Here is an 18,543-nt window from a genome sequence, read left to right as displayed (position 1 = left end):
CGTCCGCATGTACATGCAGGTTTGGGAGTCCGTTGATGAATTTTGAATAGGGTTCTGGGAGCGGTTGATCTGGAGATATTCAGCCCAAAAGTTGGTCTCCAGCGTTGATTAACTCAGGCCAGGGCTTCTAGCCCTTGATCAGTGAAGTTTAGAGATTTCCCGGTAGTTACGTTGTCTTCTATTGAGTTCTTCCGTTGGTTGATCTGCAGTTTCCTTTGGTGTTAATTGCTGCCTGCTACCGTGTTACACATTCAATCACTGATTCACTTGCTCTTTCAGGGGCCAGCCTGATACAGGAAAGGACAGTTTGATTCCTGCCCTTGTTAACATCGTTACAATGTATAACTTATTTATGAAACTAAACACATTTAGTTGAAAGTTGAAAGGTGAGGAGTATAAAATATAAGCTACAAAAGTAATGCCATGGCACACAAATAGATAAAAATACCAAATACAAGGGGAGATACAAAATGCACACACACAAATTTCAAAACACAATTCCTTATCTTAAAGTGAAAGAAAGAGGAAGGAAGAAAAGGTAGATGAGGAAAAACATATCCAAGGAGGGGAGAGCAACTGCAGGCAAGAGGAAAAGGGGCTTTCTGCTACACATTAACAGGACATTTTGAAAGAGTACTTTAAGAAAATAGCTGACTTCAAGAGCAGGGAGCAGCTGCCTGCCAACTGATGGCACTACAACCTCAACCAGTCAGCAGCACACTTCGAAGGAAAGCATCTTTACCTTGAAGTAGAGAAGAGAGCATGAAGGAAGAAAAAGGAGAGGAAAAGGAGAGCAATTGCAGCCTATAGCCTACACTCCCCTGTGAAAGGACCTACAACTCCTGTGGACAGGGCTGCGGCTCAAGGATTCGACTCCTCAGTCACCTCCAGACCCATGAATGAGCCGTGGTAGAGATCATCTGCTAATCGAGGGATTGCTGAGGGTGATGAGTTAATGACAGGCTCCATAATAGTTACTATTTCTTAAAATTAGCTCCAACTCCCACCCCCAATATTTTCAATGTAAGAAGCAGCTGGGAGTGTTCATGGGGAATTTAACTGATCACGTCAAGGCCTTGAGTTGACTTCCACTAAAGTCATGGTGGGGTGGGGGGTGGCATTTTATAAGGGCGTGTGGGAACATTTCTGTTGCTCGGCCTATGTTAACCTCATGTGGGGGTTGGGATTTTCAAAGTAACGTGCTAGTCAGTGGAATTTGGGTTGCACAGGCCTCCCTGAAATCAGGGCAAAACAATATTCATAGATTTCAACAATTTCATAGATGTTTCGGGTCAGGAGGGAACTGAATAAATCATCGAGTCCAACCTCCTGCCCCGGGCAAGAAAGAGCGCTGGGGTCAGGTGTCCCCAGCCAGGTGCTTATCCAGTCTCCTCTTAAAGCCCTCCAAGGAAGGGGAGAGCACCACCTCCCTTGGACGTCCATTCCAGAGTGTGGTAACCCTTACCATAAAGAAGTTCTTCCTAATTTCTAATCTAACTCTGCTCTCTGTCAGGTTGTGGCCAGTGTTTCTAGTAACCCCAAGGGGCACCCTGGGAAACAGAGCATCTCCTAGTTCTTGCTGCCCCCGGTCCCCCACCCCGATGAATTTGTACATGGCCACTAGATCCACTCTCAGCCTTCTCTTGCAGAAGCTGAAGAGATGTAGGTCCCTCAATCTCTCCTTGTAGGGCTTTGCCTTCAGGCCCCTAACCATACGAGTAGCTGTCCTCTGGACCCTCTCAACATTTTCCACATCCCTCTTGAAGAGTGGCACCCAAAACTGAATGCAATACTCCAGCTACCACCTTGCCAATGCTGCATAGAGGGGAAGTATCACCTCCCTAGACCTGTTCATGATACACCTTCTCATGCATGAAACAGTGCGCTTTACTGATCACTTCATCAAATTGAGGACTCATGTTCATCTTGGAGTCAACTATGACTCCGAGATCCCTTGCTGCTGCTGTGCTGCTTAGGAAGTCATCTCCCAAATATCCAATGGTGGCCCTGAATGGCCCAGTGAGAATACTTGTTAATGGCCTTTCTTTCAGGAAGTGGTCATGTCATTCTGGTTCAGGAATGTCACTACAATAGAAATGGGCCTGAGGCACAAGCATCTTATTAGTTTAGAGGGCCTATCCTTTGAAAAGGTCTTGAAGGGGATACCATTATTCTATGGAGCAATCTTCTGGCTACTTACACCCTCCAGCTCTTTAAGTGACTCCACTACATGACCAAAATCTCATTAAAATGCAATTTTGATCACAGTATTATCTAGCAGAAACTGTCAAACACTAGTATCTACTTACGCTACACTTCATTGATCCTTGTTTTTTGGCTATCCCTCAATATGAGGATGATTTTTGCCAGGATTTAAAGATGGCTGAAGAAGCCAATCTGTGCTCTGCAAGTTTTTCCACATATATGACAGGTGGTGCCTTGGTGGGGAGGGGGGTCACAGCTGTTGGCCAGGATGTTGTGCGCTTTCCTTCCTCCTCTGCTGGTTCTCGGCTTCCTGAGCAAGATGGTTCTCTTTGAAGTGAGCTGCAGCTTGATCTATGGTGCAGTGCCACTGAGTCCTGTTACCAGCCAGCACTTCCCTGTTTGTCAAGTTGATGCCACCCTTCTTAAAGTATGCTTTCAGGGTGTGCTTCCTCTGTGCTTCATGGGTCCTCTTATCATGGCTGAGTTGAAAGAAGAGGACTTGTTTTGGGATAGAAGTGTCAGCCATCCACACACAGTGGTGATTAGATTTCAGAGCACTGTACAAAGGAAGTAGTTATCACTGGGAGCATCTACACGAGACGCTTTACTGCACAGTAGACCAATATACTGCACAATAAACATCACCATCTACCAGTGCAGATGCTTACAATGCATTCAATTGGTCTACTCTGCGGTTAATTTGCTACCTGAAATTTTGCTGAACAAATTTGCTCCCAGTCAGCCAGGCAACATGGAGCGGGAAATTGCTCCCTGTCCCTGGGATCTTCCTGCTGCAGGGCAGGTTCCGAGCTCAGAGCTCGGCCGGGACAATGTTCCCCTGCCCTGGCAGCAGGCAATCTCTCAGGCCCTGCTCTGATTGCTGAGTCGGGGACAGGAGCTGCCAGATGCAGGGGCACGGGATTGTCGTCCCGGCTGGGCTCCTAGCTTGGAGCCTGTCCCAGCACCAGGCAGTGTCCCGGTGCAGGGAGCAGTCTCACAGTCCCTGCTCCGATCACAGACCTGGGGCAGGAAATACCCTGCATGGGGTGGTTCCTTGCCCAGCCTGGAGATGGCTAATACCTGCTCCAGACTGGGACAGTTCCTAGCCAGCCCTGGGCAGCGTAGAGAAGTCTGCACATGAGGCCAGGAGGTGGATGGTGTGGGTGCCGAGTATAGCTGGAATGGGGCCACGCCGATGGAGTGGAATTAGGCACAAATGTGTACTGGTTAATTTGAAAAGAACTTTACTTACAAACTGGCGTACAGGGACTTGCGTCGATGTACACAGTGTAGGCACGCTCTGTACAGGTTACAAACAACAGAAAGAAACCGGGTGGCACACCAATGTTTTCCAAGCATGCAGGGTGCGGGGTACGTCAGGACGGTCGACGACGGGGAGTGGTTGGTGGTTGATCAGGCCTCCAATTTTGCTCCAAGGTACACGAGGAACTCGTTCCCAACGTACATGCGGAGTTCTCTGGCTTGGGCGGAAACTACCCAAGCTTTTATACGGCTAGTGAGCCAATTGCTAGCCGCCGGGTATGAATAATTTACAATGAGCCAATCGGTAGCATGCATCCAAACAGTGCAACTGCTAGTTTTGGCGGGAGCTGATCATTGCACCAAGGTTTTTCCCTCCGTAGCGAGTACTCGCATCGTGCTAAGAATTCTGCTGTGTCGAGGCACTTTTAATTACTAAGTACAGACAGATGGGACCTCGCCCACCTCAGGGCAGGTTCCAGCCAGCGCCAGGCTGCATGTGCAGACTTCCCTGTGCAGCCCCAGGCTGACTGGGAAGTGTCCCAGTCTGGGTCAGGTCCTAGCTCCACAGCTCTTTCCCAACCCCATTTCCCGATTGGGTACCCCAAGACATTGGACTTGGAAAGAGCCACTCCCCCATTCCCACCCCTGTGTCTCAATCACCAAATTGGGACACCGGCCTGGAAACAGCTGTGGGGAGGGGGCTCTTCCCAGCCCCCTGCTCCAATCAGGCAATCAGGGCACAGGACTGGGAGACAACTGCAGGGGAGGGGCACAGGTTGGAGCTGGCTGGGACCTTCCCCAGATGGGGACAGGTCCTGGGCAGGTGCAAGGAAACCCTGCGGGGCACAGAGCTTGTCCCCGTGTGCACAGGGTGGGAGACCTCTGCAGCAACAGCAGCTCTTCCACCCTGAGCACATGGGGACCCCTCCCAGGGTGATGTCTTCTGGCCCTTTGCTCCCTGCCAGCTGCTGGGCTGGCACCCAGGAGGAGTCTGGAGCTCTCCCTAGCTGCTGCATGGGGGCAGGGCAGGGTGGGAGCAAATCTGTTCCCAAGACGGAGCACATGTAGACATGGTCCCCTGTAGGCTTACTGCACAGTATTTTTACAGCGCAGTAAGCCTACACTGAGTTAATAGCATGTTTAGACCCATCCACTGTCTCTAGTTTACATAAGAGGAAACTGTGGCACAGAATGGCAGCAGTGACTTGCCCGGTGTCACCCAGCAAGCTGTGGGTAGAGCTGGAAATAGAAATGCAGTCTCCTGAGTCCTGGTAATCTCTCATATGAGGTATCTGACTAAAGGGAAGGTTAAAATGCAACTTTCTCAGCCTCATTTTTGCTGGTTGGAGAAAAAAGCCAGTGCTGAAGGGCTCTCACCTTGGGCAGACAAAAGATTGGGGGCTCAAAGTGGAGGTCACCACATGTAGTGTTTGCCCAGGAGGTTGGTGGCTGCTTCTTGGAGAGAAAAGGCGCTACATTGCACTTGGCACATACTAAAGTCTGGAGAGAGCAGGGACTTTAAAGAGCTCTAGACAGTATGGCTCCAGTTCAACACTGGGAGTCTGGTCTTGCTGCTTTGCCAGCTGTTCACCTGACAGGACTTCCCACAAGTTACATCTGCCCCCCAGGCATCTTTTTGTAGCCACTGTGTTGTGGAGACCCACGTGATACCAGTCCAGATTGTGTGCCACCAGGAAGACATAAATGGCTTCTGCATTGTGGCCAAAGGCCAGAGGAGCCTTTGAGCATGTGTTCACTGCACACAAGGCCTTGATTGTGCACCCTCTTCAGCCAGTGAGAGTTTAGCCAGCAACTCCAGCAATACAAGAGCATTTGAACAGTCACTGGGTTACTCATTCCTAGTCATTCATAAATGCTGGACCCTGCTTTGCTTTCGGCACACTGTGAGTATCCCCTTGTGACTTCTGCTGCAGATCTCCTTGGAGTTCAGGAACCTGGCCAAGGTGTATCAGGATGTGATCGCTGATACTTGTCACAAGATGGGACTGGGGATGGCGGAGTTCTTGGAAAAGAGGGTCGATTCCCTGCAGGACTGGAACAAGGTAAGGGCATGTGAGCAGTGAAGGAACTGGAGTAGGGTAATGTTCACAGCCCCAACTGGAGGCCTGGCTTTCTACCCGGCTCAACTCAAGTGGTCCCATTTCTCATCCCATGGTGCCCTGCCACTGGTTGGAGCCCTCAGGCCCTGCTCAGGCTCACCACATAATCAATGGGGTTCACCAATATGGGATGACACTTATGATCAGTAGGATTTTCTAAGAGATTGGCACTTACTTCCTCACCTCTCATACTCGCATGCAGTCAGGTGTCCAGCGGGAGGCAGATATGTCCTTGCACTCACGGCCAGATCCCTGACCTGGGGTGGGATGTCTACCCCAAATCAGTCCCTTACTTCCAAAACAAAGAGGCTGTGTCCCCTGAGTATGCAGTAGCCCAGTGGATGGGGTCTTGGGTTGACATCCCTGCTCTGCCCAGCATGAAGTTGGGACTTTGACCTCTCAGGACTGCCAGAAGGAGGGAGGTGAGATTTTGGAGGGAGGTGAGATTTACACTCTCCTGTTGCTCAATCCTATGGATGAGGATTATTGGGTGGATTACTGCTAAGTAAAGCAGCTGTAGCAAGTGTTTGCAAGTAAGCTGTATTCCTAATATTCCTCTATGCGTGTAACAGAGATCTAAGAATTGGTGCCCTCCCAGGACCCTCCTTTAGCTGCTGGGCCATTCACTGAAATGCTCATCCCTCTGTAAAATGGTGTGCTCTTTTGGAGCTCTCCTATCCCTAGACTGGGCTGGTCAGCACCTCTTCTCAGCACAGCATTAAGGATGGAGGTAGACTGCAGAGGCACATTCCTGGTGGGCATTTGTTGTCTGTTCAGCAAAGGCAGATGTGCCATGGAGCACTTCTTGCCTGGTGACTTAGGTTTTAGGATGGTACCTAGACATCAAAAGCACTTGTGCAAACAAGTTTGATGTGGAAGGAGGGAGATGATTCAAGGACGGGCCACACAGCTGCACATAATCAGCCGGTTGAGTAAACTCCAAGTGCTAATTTTCTTGAAAGCTCATGAACTCTAGATGATGCACATCTCAACTGCTTTTTTTCTCCTCCCCAAATCTTGCAGTATTGCCAGTATGTTGTTGCACTCTTTGTGATTGGTTATTCCCGTCTCTTCTCTGCATCGGAGCTTGAAGACCCAATCGTAGGGCAGGACACAGAGCTTGCAACTTCCATGGGGCTCTTCCTGGAGAAAACCTACATCATTCGTGATTACCTGGAGGACCAGCTGGAGGGAAGGGAATTCTGGCCCAGAGAGGTGAAGGAAACCATTGCTTTGTAGATGTGAATCTCCAATGTGGTGCTGTTGCCCGGCTGTCCTTTTTAGATCAGTTGCCCCCTCACAATTCAGAGATTGCCATCTGCTTTGTGTAAAGCAATGTGCATAAGTGTTACCAGAAAGAGTAGCTGACTACAGAGGCAGGGGTATTCATAAGGTAGGCAGGAGGTTGCATGGTCCTGGTGATGCTGCCTTGTTGTTCTCTGAACAGACATGGGAGAGCGAGATGGGCTCACTCATGGTGGGAAATCTGTGAAAAATGATAAATCATGGAATTCCCCTTCCTGGCACCAACAAGGTGAAGCCTGGAAACTGGAGCAGATAATGTGTGATCAAACAAGCTCTTCCACTGATCTCCATCTAAGGGTACTGATTGTATCCTAAGCAGGTTAAGTTTACATTTGTTGTGAGAACATTTAATTGCCATTTTGGCCATGTATCTGCCGGTTAGAGGAGCTATGAGATGCTTGTTATCCCGTGGTTTAAGATGCTTGCAAGGCATCTCTAAAGTCCTAGTGGGAACCTGATCCTTTTGTGGGATTTAGCTTTGACTCTGCCCAGCTGTATGGAGCCCCATTCCAACCTGTGGCTACATGCCACTTTCATCTTCTTCCGTGAAGATGGCTTTTTATCCTGGCAAGCACTTCACTTCGAACTGTGAGAGGTCATAATAAATAATAAGCAGTGTGTGAAAGGTATTGCACAGAGGTTGAGAGTGCTTGCATGTACAGTGAAAGCTGCTCTTTCAAATCAAACCATCTCCCTACATGCCCCATGATTCAGTCTCTGTGCTCCCTGCTTTCAAGTCCTCGTGTTGTGAATCATACAATGAGGAAACAGAGATGGTGTTGGCATAGCTCCATCCTTCAAACTTGGACTGGGTGCACAAGGATGCAGAGGACAGAGGTGGTGGTCCATTGATCACTGCTGATGCGAACCTGGCTCTTACACACTGGATGTGCCCCCACCCACCAGGCGTATGTGCATGGGTTATACATCAGGTAACATGGGGCCTCTGCAAGACACGCTAGGAAATCTGGTCATCTCACCAGACAACAAAGCTAACCTATTTAACAATTTCTTTGCCTCCATTTTTCTGAGCTTGGCCCAGGTCACCCCCCACACCGGGACCCCCATAGGTCCCAGGGGAGGCAGACCCAGGCCTAAGGTCAGTGAGGATCTAGTCAGGGAACTTCTGGAGGGACGGGATGTATTCAAATCATCTGGTCCAGATGACCTCCACCCCAGGGTGCTGAGGGAATTAGCAAAGGTCATTGCGGGACCCCTGGCACAGCTCTACGAGCACTCGTGGTGCTCTGGTGTGGTGCCAGAGGACTGGAAAAGGGCCAATGTGGTTCCCATTTTCAAAAAAAGGAGGAAGGAGGACCCAGGGAACTATAGGCCAGTCAGTCTTACCTCGATCCTGGGTAAGCTTTTTGAGAGAATTATCCTGGCACATGTCCCCAGTGTGGGTACACGGTCAGGAAGGCCAACCGCACCTTGTCATGCATCCACACATGCATCTCGAGCAAGTCCAAGGAGGTGATCCTCCCCCTCTCTGTGGCACTGGTCAGGCTGCAGCTGGAGTACTGCGTCCAGTTCTGGGCACCGCACTTCAGGAGGGATGTGGACAGCATGGAGAGGGTCCAGAGGAGGCCACCCACATGATCAGGGGGCAGCAGGGCAGGCCCTACAAGGAGAGGCGACGGGACCTGAACCTGTTCAGCCTCCATAAGAGAAGGCTGAGGGGGATCTAGTGGCCTGTTACAAACTAGTCAGGGTGACCAGCAGGCATTGGGGGAGTCCCTGTTCCCCCGAGCACTACCAGGAGTGACTAGAAATAACGGTCACAAGCTGGCAGAGGGTAGATTCAGACTAGACATCAGGAGGCGCTACTTCACTGTCAGGGCAGCAAGGACCTGGAACCAACTTCCAAGCAAAGTGGTGCTGGCTCCCAACCTGGGGGTCTTTAAGAGGAGGCTGGATGAACACCTTGCCGGGGTCGCTTGACCCCAGTACTCTTTCCTGCCATGGCAGGGGGTCAGACTTGATGATCTGCTCAGGTCCCTTCCCACCCTACAAACTATGAACAACTATGAAACTATCTCCAAGGACACTGGATGTTGTGCAGACAAGCATCCTCTTTGTTTTCCAGAGAGATTGTCTTACTCTGTTCAATGCCCCAATTTTTTCACAGGCTGTTACACTGACTGTAACCTAATGAGAATTGTTCACAGAGGGATTCCCCATCCCGATGGCTTTTTTTCATACCATGGGGAGGTGGCTGCCGTAGCCTCGATCCAGCAAAGCATGTTGCCAAAACCCATAGCTATACCAGGATATGTGTGCAATGGTTAGCACATGACTGGTGACATTCATATCATTAATATCCCCAGGTCTGGAGCAGGTATGTCAAGAAGGTCTCGGATTTTGCCAAACCAGAGAATGCTGACCTGGCTGTTCAGTGTATGAATGAGATGATTACAAATGCTCTCCAACACATCCCTGATGTCCTCAAGTACTTGTCCAGACTCAAAACCCAAAGTGTCTTCAACTACTGTGCTATTCCACAGGTAGGCTCATGCTTCCACATGGTTTCATCATCTCTACTTGGACAACTTGGATCAGTAGTAGATATGCTGGAGGGTAGGGTAGGATTCAGAGTGATCTAGGCACATTGAAGGATTGGGTCAAAGGGAATCTCATGAGGTTCAACAAGGACAAGTGCCAAGTGCTGCAGCTAGGACAGAGCAATCCCATGCACTTGGGCAGGCTGGGGGCTGATAGGCTGGGCAGCAGCTGTGCAGAAAGGGACCTGGGGGGTACCGTGGGGAATAAGCTGAATATGAGTGTGACCTTGTTGCAAAGAAGGCTAAGGGCATATTGGGCTGCATCGGTAGGTGTGTTTCCAGTAGCTCAAGGGAAGTGATTGTTCCCCTCTATTCAGCACTGGTGCGGCCACATCTGGAGGACTGTGTCCAGTTTTGGGCCTCCCGCTACAGAAGGGATGTGACCCAATTGGAAAGAGTCCAGCAGAGTGCACAAAAGTGGTGAGGGGCTGGGGGACACGACTTATGAGGAGAGGCTGAGGGGACTGGGCTTATTTAGTGTGTGGCATGATGATTATGGATTCATATAAATTTTTGCCTTGTCTTGAGAAACCAGGTGTTCCTCTGATGGAACGGCTCTCCTTCTGTATGCATGCTACTCCAGCCAACGTGAGCAGGAGCAGTGCTGCGCTCATGGGTTGATGTGGGTAATCTTGTCCCTTAAGGGTTTTTTTTCCTTTTTCTGTTAAAACCAAGAGCATTCTACATCGTTTGAAAAAGAAGTGAAATACTGTGTCCCGGCATCCTCTTTGTTTTCCAGAGAGATTGTCTTGCTCTGTTCAATGCCCCATGATTTTTCACAGGCTGTTACACTGACTGTAACCTAATGAGAACTGTTCACAGAGGGATTCCCCATCCCGATGGCTTTTTTTTCATACCGTGGGGAGATGGCTGCCGTAGCCTCGATCCAGCAAAGCATGTTGCCAAAACCCATAGCTATACCAGGATATGTGTGCAATGGTTAGCACGTGAGTGGTGGCATTCATATCATTAATATCCCCAGGTCTGGAGCAGGTACGTGAAGAGGGTCTTGGATTTTGCCAAACCAGAGAATGCTGACCTGGCTGTTCAGTGTATGAATGAGATGATTACAAATGCTCTCCAACACATCCCTAATATCCTCAAGTACTTGTCCAGACTCAAAACCCAAAGTGTCTTCAACTACTGTGCTATTCCACAGGTAGGCTCATGCTTCCACATGGTTTCATCATCTCTACTTGGACAACTTGGATCAGTAGTAGATATGCTGGAGGGTAGGGTAGGATTCAGAGTGATCTAGGCACATTGAAGGATTGGGTCAAAGGGAATCTCATGAGGTTCAACAAGGACAAGTGCCAAGTACTGCACCTAGGACAGAGCAATCCCATGCACTTGGGCAGGCTGGGGGCTGATAGGCTGGGCAGCAGCTGTGCAGAAAGGGACCTGGGGGTTACCGTGGGTAATAAGCTGAATATGAGCCAACAGTGTGACCTTGTTGCAAAGAAGGCTAAGGGCATATTGGGCTGCATCGGTAGGTGTGTTTCCAGTAGCTCAAGGGAAGTGATTGTTCCCCTCTATTCAGCACTGGTGCGGCCACATCTGGAGGACTGTGTCCAGTTTTGGGCCTCCCGCTACAGAAGGGATGTGACCCAATTGGAAAGAGTCCAGCAGAGTGCACAAAAGTGGTGAGGGGCTGGGGGACACGACTTATGAGGAGAGGCTGAGGGGACTGGGCTTATTTAGTGTGTGGCATGATGATTATGGATTCATATAAATTTTTGCCTTGTCTTGAGAAACCAGGTGTTCCTCTGATGGAACGGCTCTCCTTCTGTATGCATGCTACTCCAGCCAACGTGAGCAGGAGCAGTGCTGCGCTCATGGGTTGATGTGGGTAATCTTGTCCCTTAAGGGTTTTTTTTTTCCTTTTTCTGTTAAAACCAAGAGCATTCTACATCGTTTGAAAAAGAAGTGAAAGACTGTGTCTCATGACTCCACCTCTAAGCAGGCATGTGTTTACGTTGGACAAATTCCTGTTCTCTTTGAAGCCAATGCAAGTTTGCCATCGATTTCGGTCGGACCAAGGTTTTGCCCTGCATGCACTTGCTGTCGTTTATCATTTCTCATTAGGTGATGGCCATAGCCACGCTGGCTGCTTGCTACAACAACAAAGAAGTATTTAGGGGCATAGTGAAGATTCGGAAGGAACAAGTCGTCACTCTGATGAGCGATGCCACCAGCATGCAGGCTGTCAGAGCTATCATGTCCCAGTATTTGGAAGAGGTAAGTTGGGCAGCTTGCTCCGACTGATAGTCTTCCAGATGTAGACACTTTTTGCAGCCCCTAGTGATGCACTTAGGGCTAAGTTGGTGATCCACTTTAGAGCTCTTCTAGACATTTAGTAACTGTCCCGTGTTCGCTAACATAGCTGAAAGAAATCTTGCTACAAAGGAGAGGACACCACCAGACAGCAACTAAAAATAACGTCCTGGAATGCAACTTTTTCCTTAATACAGTCATCTTCTCATTGTCCAGTGTCTGTTCCACTGAAGCATCAGCACTTCCTCACACAGAAACTGCTCTTTCTTTTTGAAGGGACTTAGTTGTGTCTGTTGTAGAAGTGAAAGATACAGCTGAGGTGCCCTTCTAACGGCTGTCTGCTCCCCCTGCCCTGCTCCTCCTCCTATGGCAAGTGAGAGATGTGTATGAGCGCCGCAGTGTTGGTGCCAAAGCATTGCGTGTGCCTTAACCCCCTGACCTGATTCACCGATTTCTAAAGCCAACAGCACCCAAGGGAGTGATGGGTCAGCATCACGTCCAGCTGCTTAGACTTCCAGCTCAAATGCCTGTATATCCTTCTACAGTCAAGTCCCGTCAGGGCAACTTTTGGCCCAAGTTTTAGAGCTGGGCTTGCTTCTAGATGCATAGTAAAATGTCTTAACCAAACTGCAACTCCCTTCAATTTAACCACCATGTATTGGTTTGCATGAGAACATGGTGTTTTACTTAATAGAGTATGTCTCAGCTGGGTGATGCTAAGTTCATAGAAGCCTAGAAAATAAGAGTTGGAAGGGACCTCAGGGGGTCACATCTAGTCCAAGCCCCTGCTCCAAGCAGGCCCAGGCCCAATTAGATCATCCCAGCCAAGGCTTTGTCTAGCCAGGTTTTAAAAACCTCCAAGGATGGAGCTTCCACCACCTCTCTGGGTAACCCCTTCCAGTGCTTCACCACCCTCCTAGTGAGAGAGATTTTCCTGTATCCAACCTAAATTTCCCTTGCTTCAACTTGAGCCCATTGCTCCTTGTTTGGTCATCTGCCCCTGCTGAGAACAGTCTAACTCCAGCCTTTTCTGAATCACCTTACAGATTATTAAATCTCCCCTTAAGTTTTCTCTTCTCCATACGAGGGCCTTTTACATGGAACAGAAATGGCCTTTAAAACAGTTCAGATGTCCTTTTCCACTGCTTTAATGTTGTGGCTGTTTACACTGTCAGCAGTGTATTGCACTTTAATGTCATGGCTGTCTACACAGTTGGAGGCATATTTCCCATTAAATGATTTTGGGAAGTTGCAAAATAAAACCCCTCTGAGGTGTTTTAGTTTGCAACCTATCAAAGTGCAACAGCTGTGAAGGGAAGCACTGGGCCCCATGCGGCTCAGGGGCGATGCAGGGAGCCCATGCAGGCAGCCTGGCAGCAGCCCATGCAGGCAGGCTCCACTGAAGGAAAAAAAGAAAAGCACAGAGCATGATCTTTTTTTTAATTTTTTTTTTTTGCCCCCTCCCCAGAGCTTGCCTGAGATGCACAGGGCCCAGTGCTTCCCTCTGTGGGGGGAGTGCTTCCCTTCACGACTGTGTTGCCCCCTGGGACCACCTGGGCTGGGTGCCTGTGGGTGGGTGCCGTCTGGGTGCCGCCGCACAGGGAAGCACCACCCCCCGCCGCAGCTCAGGGACTGTTCGGCCCGCTGGCAGCTCGCCTTCCCGCCTCCCCCAACCGCCCACTGCCAGAGAGGCAGGTAAAGATCAGGTCTGACCCTTGTGTACACACCATGGAGGTTTACTTTGGTTTAATTCTCCATAAATTGAAGCATTTTTTTTTAAAACCCCACTATTTCAATATAGGGAAAATTAAACCGAAATAAACCCCCGTGGTGTGTACAAGCAGCCCAGAGCTCCCTCAGCCTCTCCTCAAATCATGTGCCCCAGCCCCCTAAGCATTTTGTTGGCCCTCTGTTCGGCTCTGTCCAATTTTCCTGCATCCTTTCTGTAGTTGGGGGTGAAGGGTGGGGACTGAACACAGGACTCCTGATGTGGCCTCACCAGGGCTGCACAGAGGGGAATAGTCACTTCCCTTGATTTCTGGGCAGTGCTCCTAATAAATCAGTGTAATATGCTCTTATCTTTTTTCAGAAGAAGATCACGCTGCTGGCTCATATTCAGCTTCTTGTCCTTTATAACCCCCAGGGCCCTTTGTGCAGAGCTGTTGCTTAGCCAGTCAGTCCCCAGGCTGTACCAGTGCATGGGATTGTTCTGTCCTAAATGCAGGACTTTCCATAGTTCATGTCTTACTAACGGGTAGGTGTCCTTACTGGAAATGACTTACCCCAGCAGTAGGCCTACAAGCTTGGTCGTGGCTGGCCTTGGTAGAGTTTTCCAATGCAAGTCCCACCATTGACAATTGGGCTGGCAGCTTCTCCAGAGCCAAAGGGCTGAAGTTATATATATATATATATATATTTAAAAGAGCTGTAGGCAAAAGGAGGTTATTTGAGGGGTGAGGAGGGAAGAAGGGGGATAGAGGAAGGGGGGCGGGGGTGAAGGAAGGAGAGAGGTTACAAAAATAGGCTGAAAAATTGTATGATGAGGAGCCAAATGACCTGTTACATATAGGGAACAGGCTGGAATAAACTCTTTGGTGGCTTTCTGAAGTGTGAGAACTCGTAGGAGCAGCGTCTCACAAGTGGGACAAAACAAACTAAATATTCAATCACGTCTCATGCACTGGTTTTAGGGGCCTTGAGACAAACCCTACTTCCCTTGTGGGCAAGAGCAAATGCAGCCCCTGAAGGTTGGAACTGCAGGTGTGAGGCTTCCTGCGCGCCTTGCAGGCCTTTTCTCTCCCCCTCCCCTGTAATGCCGTCCCTGGAGCCCAGCTGCAAGCAGGCAGGGCAGGCTCGCACCGTAGTAACTGCTTGGCTCAAGGAGGCATGAACATCTGTAGGCAACAACCTCCTTCATTACATGTCGGTACATGTAGGCAGCATCTGACAATGTAGATAGTTGCCTACGAAAGCTTCTGCCTCTCTGAACCAGTTAGTTTCCAAGGTACCATCCTGCCTTGGCTTGTGCCTGACTTCCAACTCATGTGGCTAACTACCTCTAAGGCCCAAGTGCTTTGCAATCCTCAACATTCAACATTTGCTCTCCCCACACCCTCTTCCCCCCACCCCGCAGCTGGCAATAGGGCCACCCATAGGAAACTCCGTCGGTTCATGGGCAGCAGCTGTTTCTATCGGTTGAGTGTCCCATAGTTTTCCGTGTCTTGCTTTTTAAAACATAAAACAAGTCTGTGTGTTGGGCCTTATTTGGTGACCTATTTTTTCTTCGGGGGCTGCTTGTGGTTTTGTGTTGTGTTTGTATGTCTTTTCCCTCTTTACCTGAAAACAGCATCATCCCTGTGTCAGCCCAGGCCACAGAATTACTCGAGAAAAATCCAGCCTTCTTTTCTGCACAAAGATCAGATTTTTCTAGGCAAGGCCACATTCTTTGCCTTGTCGGGTGTGTGGGCTAGAGTTGGTGTGAACGGTCACCAAAACCTCTCCAGGTTTTGGTGACCGTTCACACTAACTCTAGCCCACACCTCCAGCTCGGGGACCTGGAGACAGATGGTCAGTGCCGTGCAGGGTGCCCCAGCAGTGTGCACTTGCCTGATCCCTTATGCAAGCCTGCACCTCCAGCCCCTTCGGAGCTGGCTGAGATCTGTGCATCAGCTGCTCCGATGTGCTGGGGTTGCCTCTAGAATTACCTCCTCACCAGACGGACACCTGAGCCCTGGGGGGCAGGACCAGGAGCAGTGGTCTAAAGTTACAGCCAGCAAACCCTAGGTTGATAATAAATAACTTCCTCACTATGAGGGTGGTCATTGGAAGAGGTTGGCCAGAGGCTGTGGAGTCTCCATCTTTGCATGGTTTCAAGAGCAGCTTAGACAGGCCCTTGGCTGAGATGGTTTGGTATGGGATGATCCTGCCTTGCGCAGGGGGCTGGACTAGATGACCTCACATGGTCCCCTCCAGCCCTGCTGTCCTATGATCCTATGGCCCCGTATTGTACTATCAAAGCCTTCTCAGTTAGGAACAGTTGAAAAGGAGGCATTCAAAGGGTGATGGGGGCCCAGTTAAACCATGTTTATATGGCTAACTACTAAATGAGCCAGTAATAGTGGGAAGCATGCAGATAAATGCTCAGACAAAGCAGATTTCTTACTGCGTGGTACCTGGTACACTATGACGGGACATCCATGAGCTTCCTCTCCATTGATGTGGAATCTGTGCAGTGGATCTTGGTATTCAGGAAGAGGCTGGGTGCTGGTTGGGGCAGCTTAGCCCTTTATGCCCTTGAGTGCAGATGGGAGGGTGAGGGCATGTTGGGTGTGCGTACAGCCTCTGATGGGTGCTGCTGGTGAAACATTTCTGGCTTTGCACACGATGGGAACATGCACGCCCAGTGGGATTTGTGTGGATAGACACCTGCCAAGGTACCCCGTTGCTGCAGTAACCCACCCAACTGCAACAGTAACCCAGGGACTCACCTGGTGGGCTTTTGCACCTTGCTTAGGAGCCTGTTCCAAATCTGAGTCCACCTGTTATCACCCAGTGGTTTCACTGATTCTCACTAGTGCCAGGCTGTCCTGCCCTCACAGTGCCAAGGCTTATGATGGGCCACAGCATGGTGAGTGCACATGCTGCAATGTGAAGGGATTTGAAATGGTGTTAACAGGGAACTAAGAACTGTTTTATTGGACATCTGATCTATTGCTGCTTATACATTTCATTTAAATAGTCTTCTGTGGTTTTATTGGACCTCTGATTCTGTAGTCTTATCGGACATCTGATCTATTGCTGCTATTATGCTTCATTTAAATAGTCTTCTGTGCAAGGCTGACATTACCCTAAAGCATAAACTTTTGCCCAAAACTATGTAACTCTGCCAGGTTTTTGGTGTGCAAGTGGCTTGAACTTCGTCATAGACCAAGCTTTAAATAGTATCCATAACCCAATGCTTAAGGTGTTGGAGAAAAATGCTGTCTTCATTGTTGAAGGGGAAATGTGCAACCAGAACCCTGCTAATGTGGTGGCCACGATGCATATGTGTCAAATTGGCCATATGGCTATTAATGCCTAGTAGTGTCCTGCTTGAGTAGACTCAGCATCCCACTGGTGACGTGGTCCTTGTGAAGGAGACGCCATTTCACAGTGGAGGGGCTATCCCATGGGCTGGAGCGTTCCTGTTCCCTTACTCACAGGTGTGCTCTTCCTTTTTCAGATCTATCAGAAAATCCCAAGCACGGACCCTTCTTCTGACAAGACCAAAGAGATCATTATCTATCTTCAGAAAATGATTCTGCCCCATGGCACAATGGTGTCCCGTAATGGTTACTCTAGCATCTTCCTGAAAGGTGCCGTGCTGTTGGCAGTGCTGAGCTGGCAGTACCTGGATGCGATGTCAAAGGTGTCAAAGGAATGCACCCAGGCCCGAGAGAACTGAGGGCGGCCATGGGGGAGAGCACAGGTCGGTGGCTGGGCAGTGTTTTGGGTTGTGTAATTTGTCTCTATCTTTATGGGGTGCTGTGCTGCAGACTTCCTGGCCAGCACGTGACCTCTGAGAATGATGCTGTGAATGGATCGCAATGTCTGGACGTGTCACTTGGCCCAGAAATACTGAACATAAGAATGGCCATTTACTGGGTCAGACCATAGGTTCATCCTGGCCAGTACCTTGTCTCACGTGGTGCATACAGGAGTTCTGGAAATCTTTTGGGGAGGTGCTATAACTATGCTGCTTTAGACAAAGCGCCATGAGTTAGAGCACCATTGAATCCAACAGGTGTTCCCCTCTTGGGTGAGGGGGGCTCAGAGCTTGCCTCTAGTGTCCCAGGCAAGCAGGAGGGGCTCAAGGGGGATGCTGGACCACTCCTTTCCCAGCCCTGCTCCCTTCCGCCACCAACCCATGACTGTCAGAAATGGCTGAGAAGGACAATGGGGATGGAGTCCATCTTCTTCAGTTGGAATCCCACTCCATGCCCCAGCCCAACTACTCCTGCTGCGGTTTCTTAGGGGGTACTGACTGCTGCCATGGTGATGCTTATGCGGGGGTGGCAGGGACCCCACACTACCATGCCTCACCCAGCTCCCCGCAACACCTCAGAAGGGGTAGCTGGGCTCGACTTATGGGACTTATGGGGGGGCTCCTTCCCCCCCACCCGCAGCTTGAGGCAAAGCAGCCACAAGACTACTGTTTTCAAGACCCTTGGGTGAGGGAAGGAACGGAGTCCCCTACCTTGTGAAACCTGCCCAGCTCTCCCTGCTGTGGCCTTGTGGTGCAGGGAGCTGGGCCAGGCCTGAAAGGGGGAGAGGGGTGTCTCTGTTTCTCCCCCACCCCAGCAAGTTAAGTTTTCATGTTATTGGCCATTTTGAAAATGCTTTGCATCCATGAATATTTGCTGGGTTACAGTTACAGAGGACTTTTGGGGACCTCGCCCCACATAAAATGTAACTCCTTACACCCCCACAGTGGCAGAAAATGGATGCTGAAAGGCGGAATGAACTGGGTATAACAAGGGTTTTATCCACTGATCCTCTTTCACTTGCAGCCTCCAGGATTTCAGGTCAAGGAAGTTCTGTTTCAGAGGCTGTCCCCCTGACTCCCGTGCTCGGTAGCTACTGATGCCCCTTTCCTCCAGGAATTCATCTAGCCCCGTTCTTGTGTTGCATGCTGGCTACTAAGCCGTGGCTGCCCTCCCCGTGTCAGCAATGCCAGTGTCATTGGGACGAACAAGTTCTATAAAATGGTTTGACTCTGACCTTTGCGTCATTGGTGATGGATTCCCTGCCTCCTGGCTAGGATACTTTTTACATGG

At 49.8% G+C, this 18,543-nt stretch overlaps 1 protein-coding gene across 1 annotated transcript in view; it reads left to right on the top strand.

Moving 5' to 3' along the window:
- LOC102368591 (squalene synthase-like) overlaps positions 1 to 17,185 on the top strand; it is a 28,325-nt gene extending 11,140 nt beyond the window's left edge. Inside the window, exons 4-8 of the mRNA XM_014527680.2 lie at positions 5,403 to 5,531; positions 6,612 to 6,803; positions 9,221 to 9,397; positions 11,540 to 11,692; positions 16,950 to 17,185. Coding sequence (XP_014383166.2) covers positions 5,403 to 5,531; positions 6,612 to 6,803; positions 9,221 to 9,397; positions 11,540 to 11,692; positions 16,950 to 17,171 — 873 coding nt within the window. The 3' untranslated portion in view covers positions 17,172 to 17,185. The remainder of the gene's footprint in view (positions 1 to 5,402; positions 5,532 to 6,611; positions 6,804 to 9,220; positions 9,398 to 11,539; positions 11,693 to 16,949) is intronic.
- The last annotated feature ends 1,358 nt before the right edge of the window (positions 17,186 to 18,543 follow it).

Source organism: Alligator sinensis, unplaced genomic scaffold (genome assembly GCF_000455745.1).
Source record: "Alligator sinensis unplaced genomic scaffold, ASM45574v1 scaffold1900_1, whole genome shotgun sequence".
Classification (NCBI taxonomy): Eukaryota; Metazoa; Chordata; order Crocodylia; family Alligatoridae; genus Alligator; species Alligator sinensis.
Note: the sequence above shows the minus strand (reverse complement) of the source record. Positions and strands in the feature narration are given on the sequence as shown.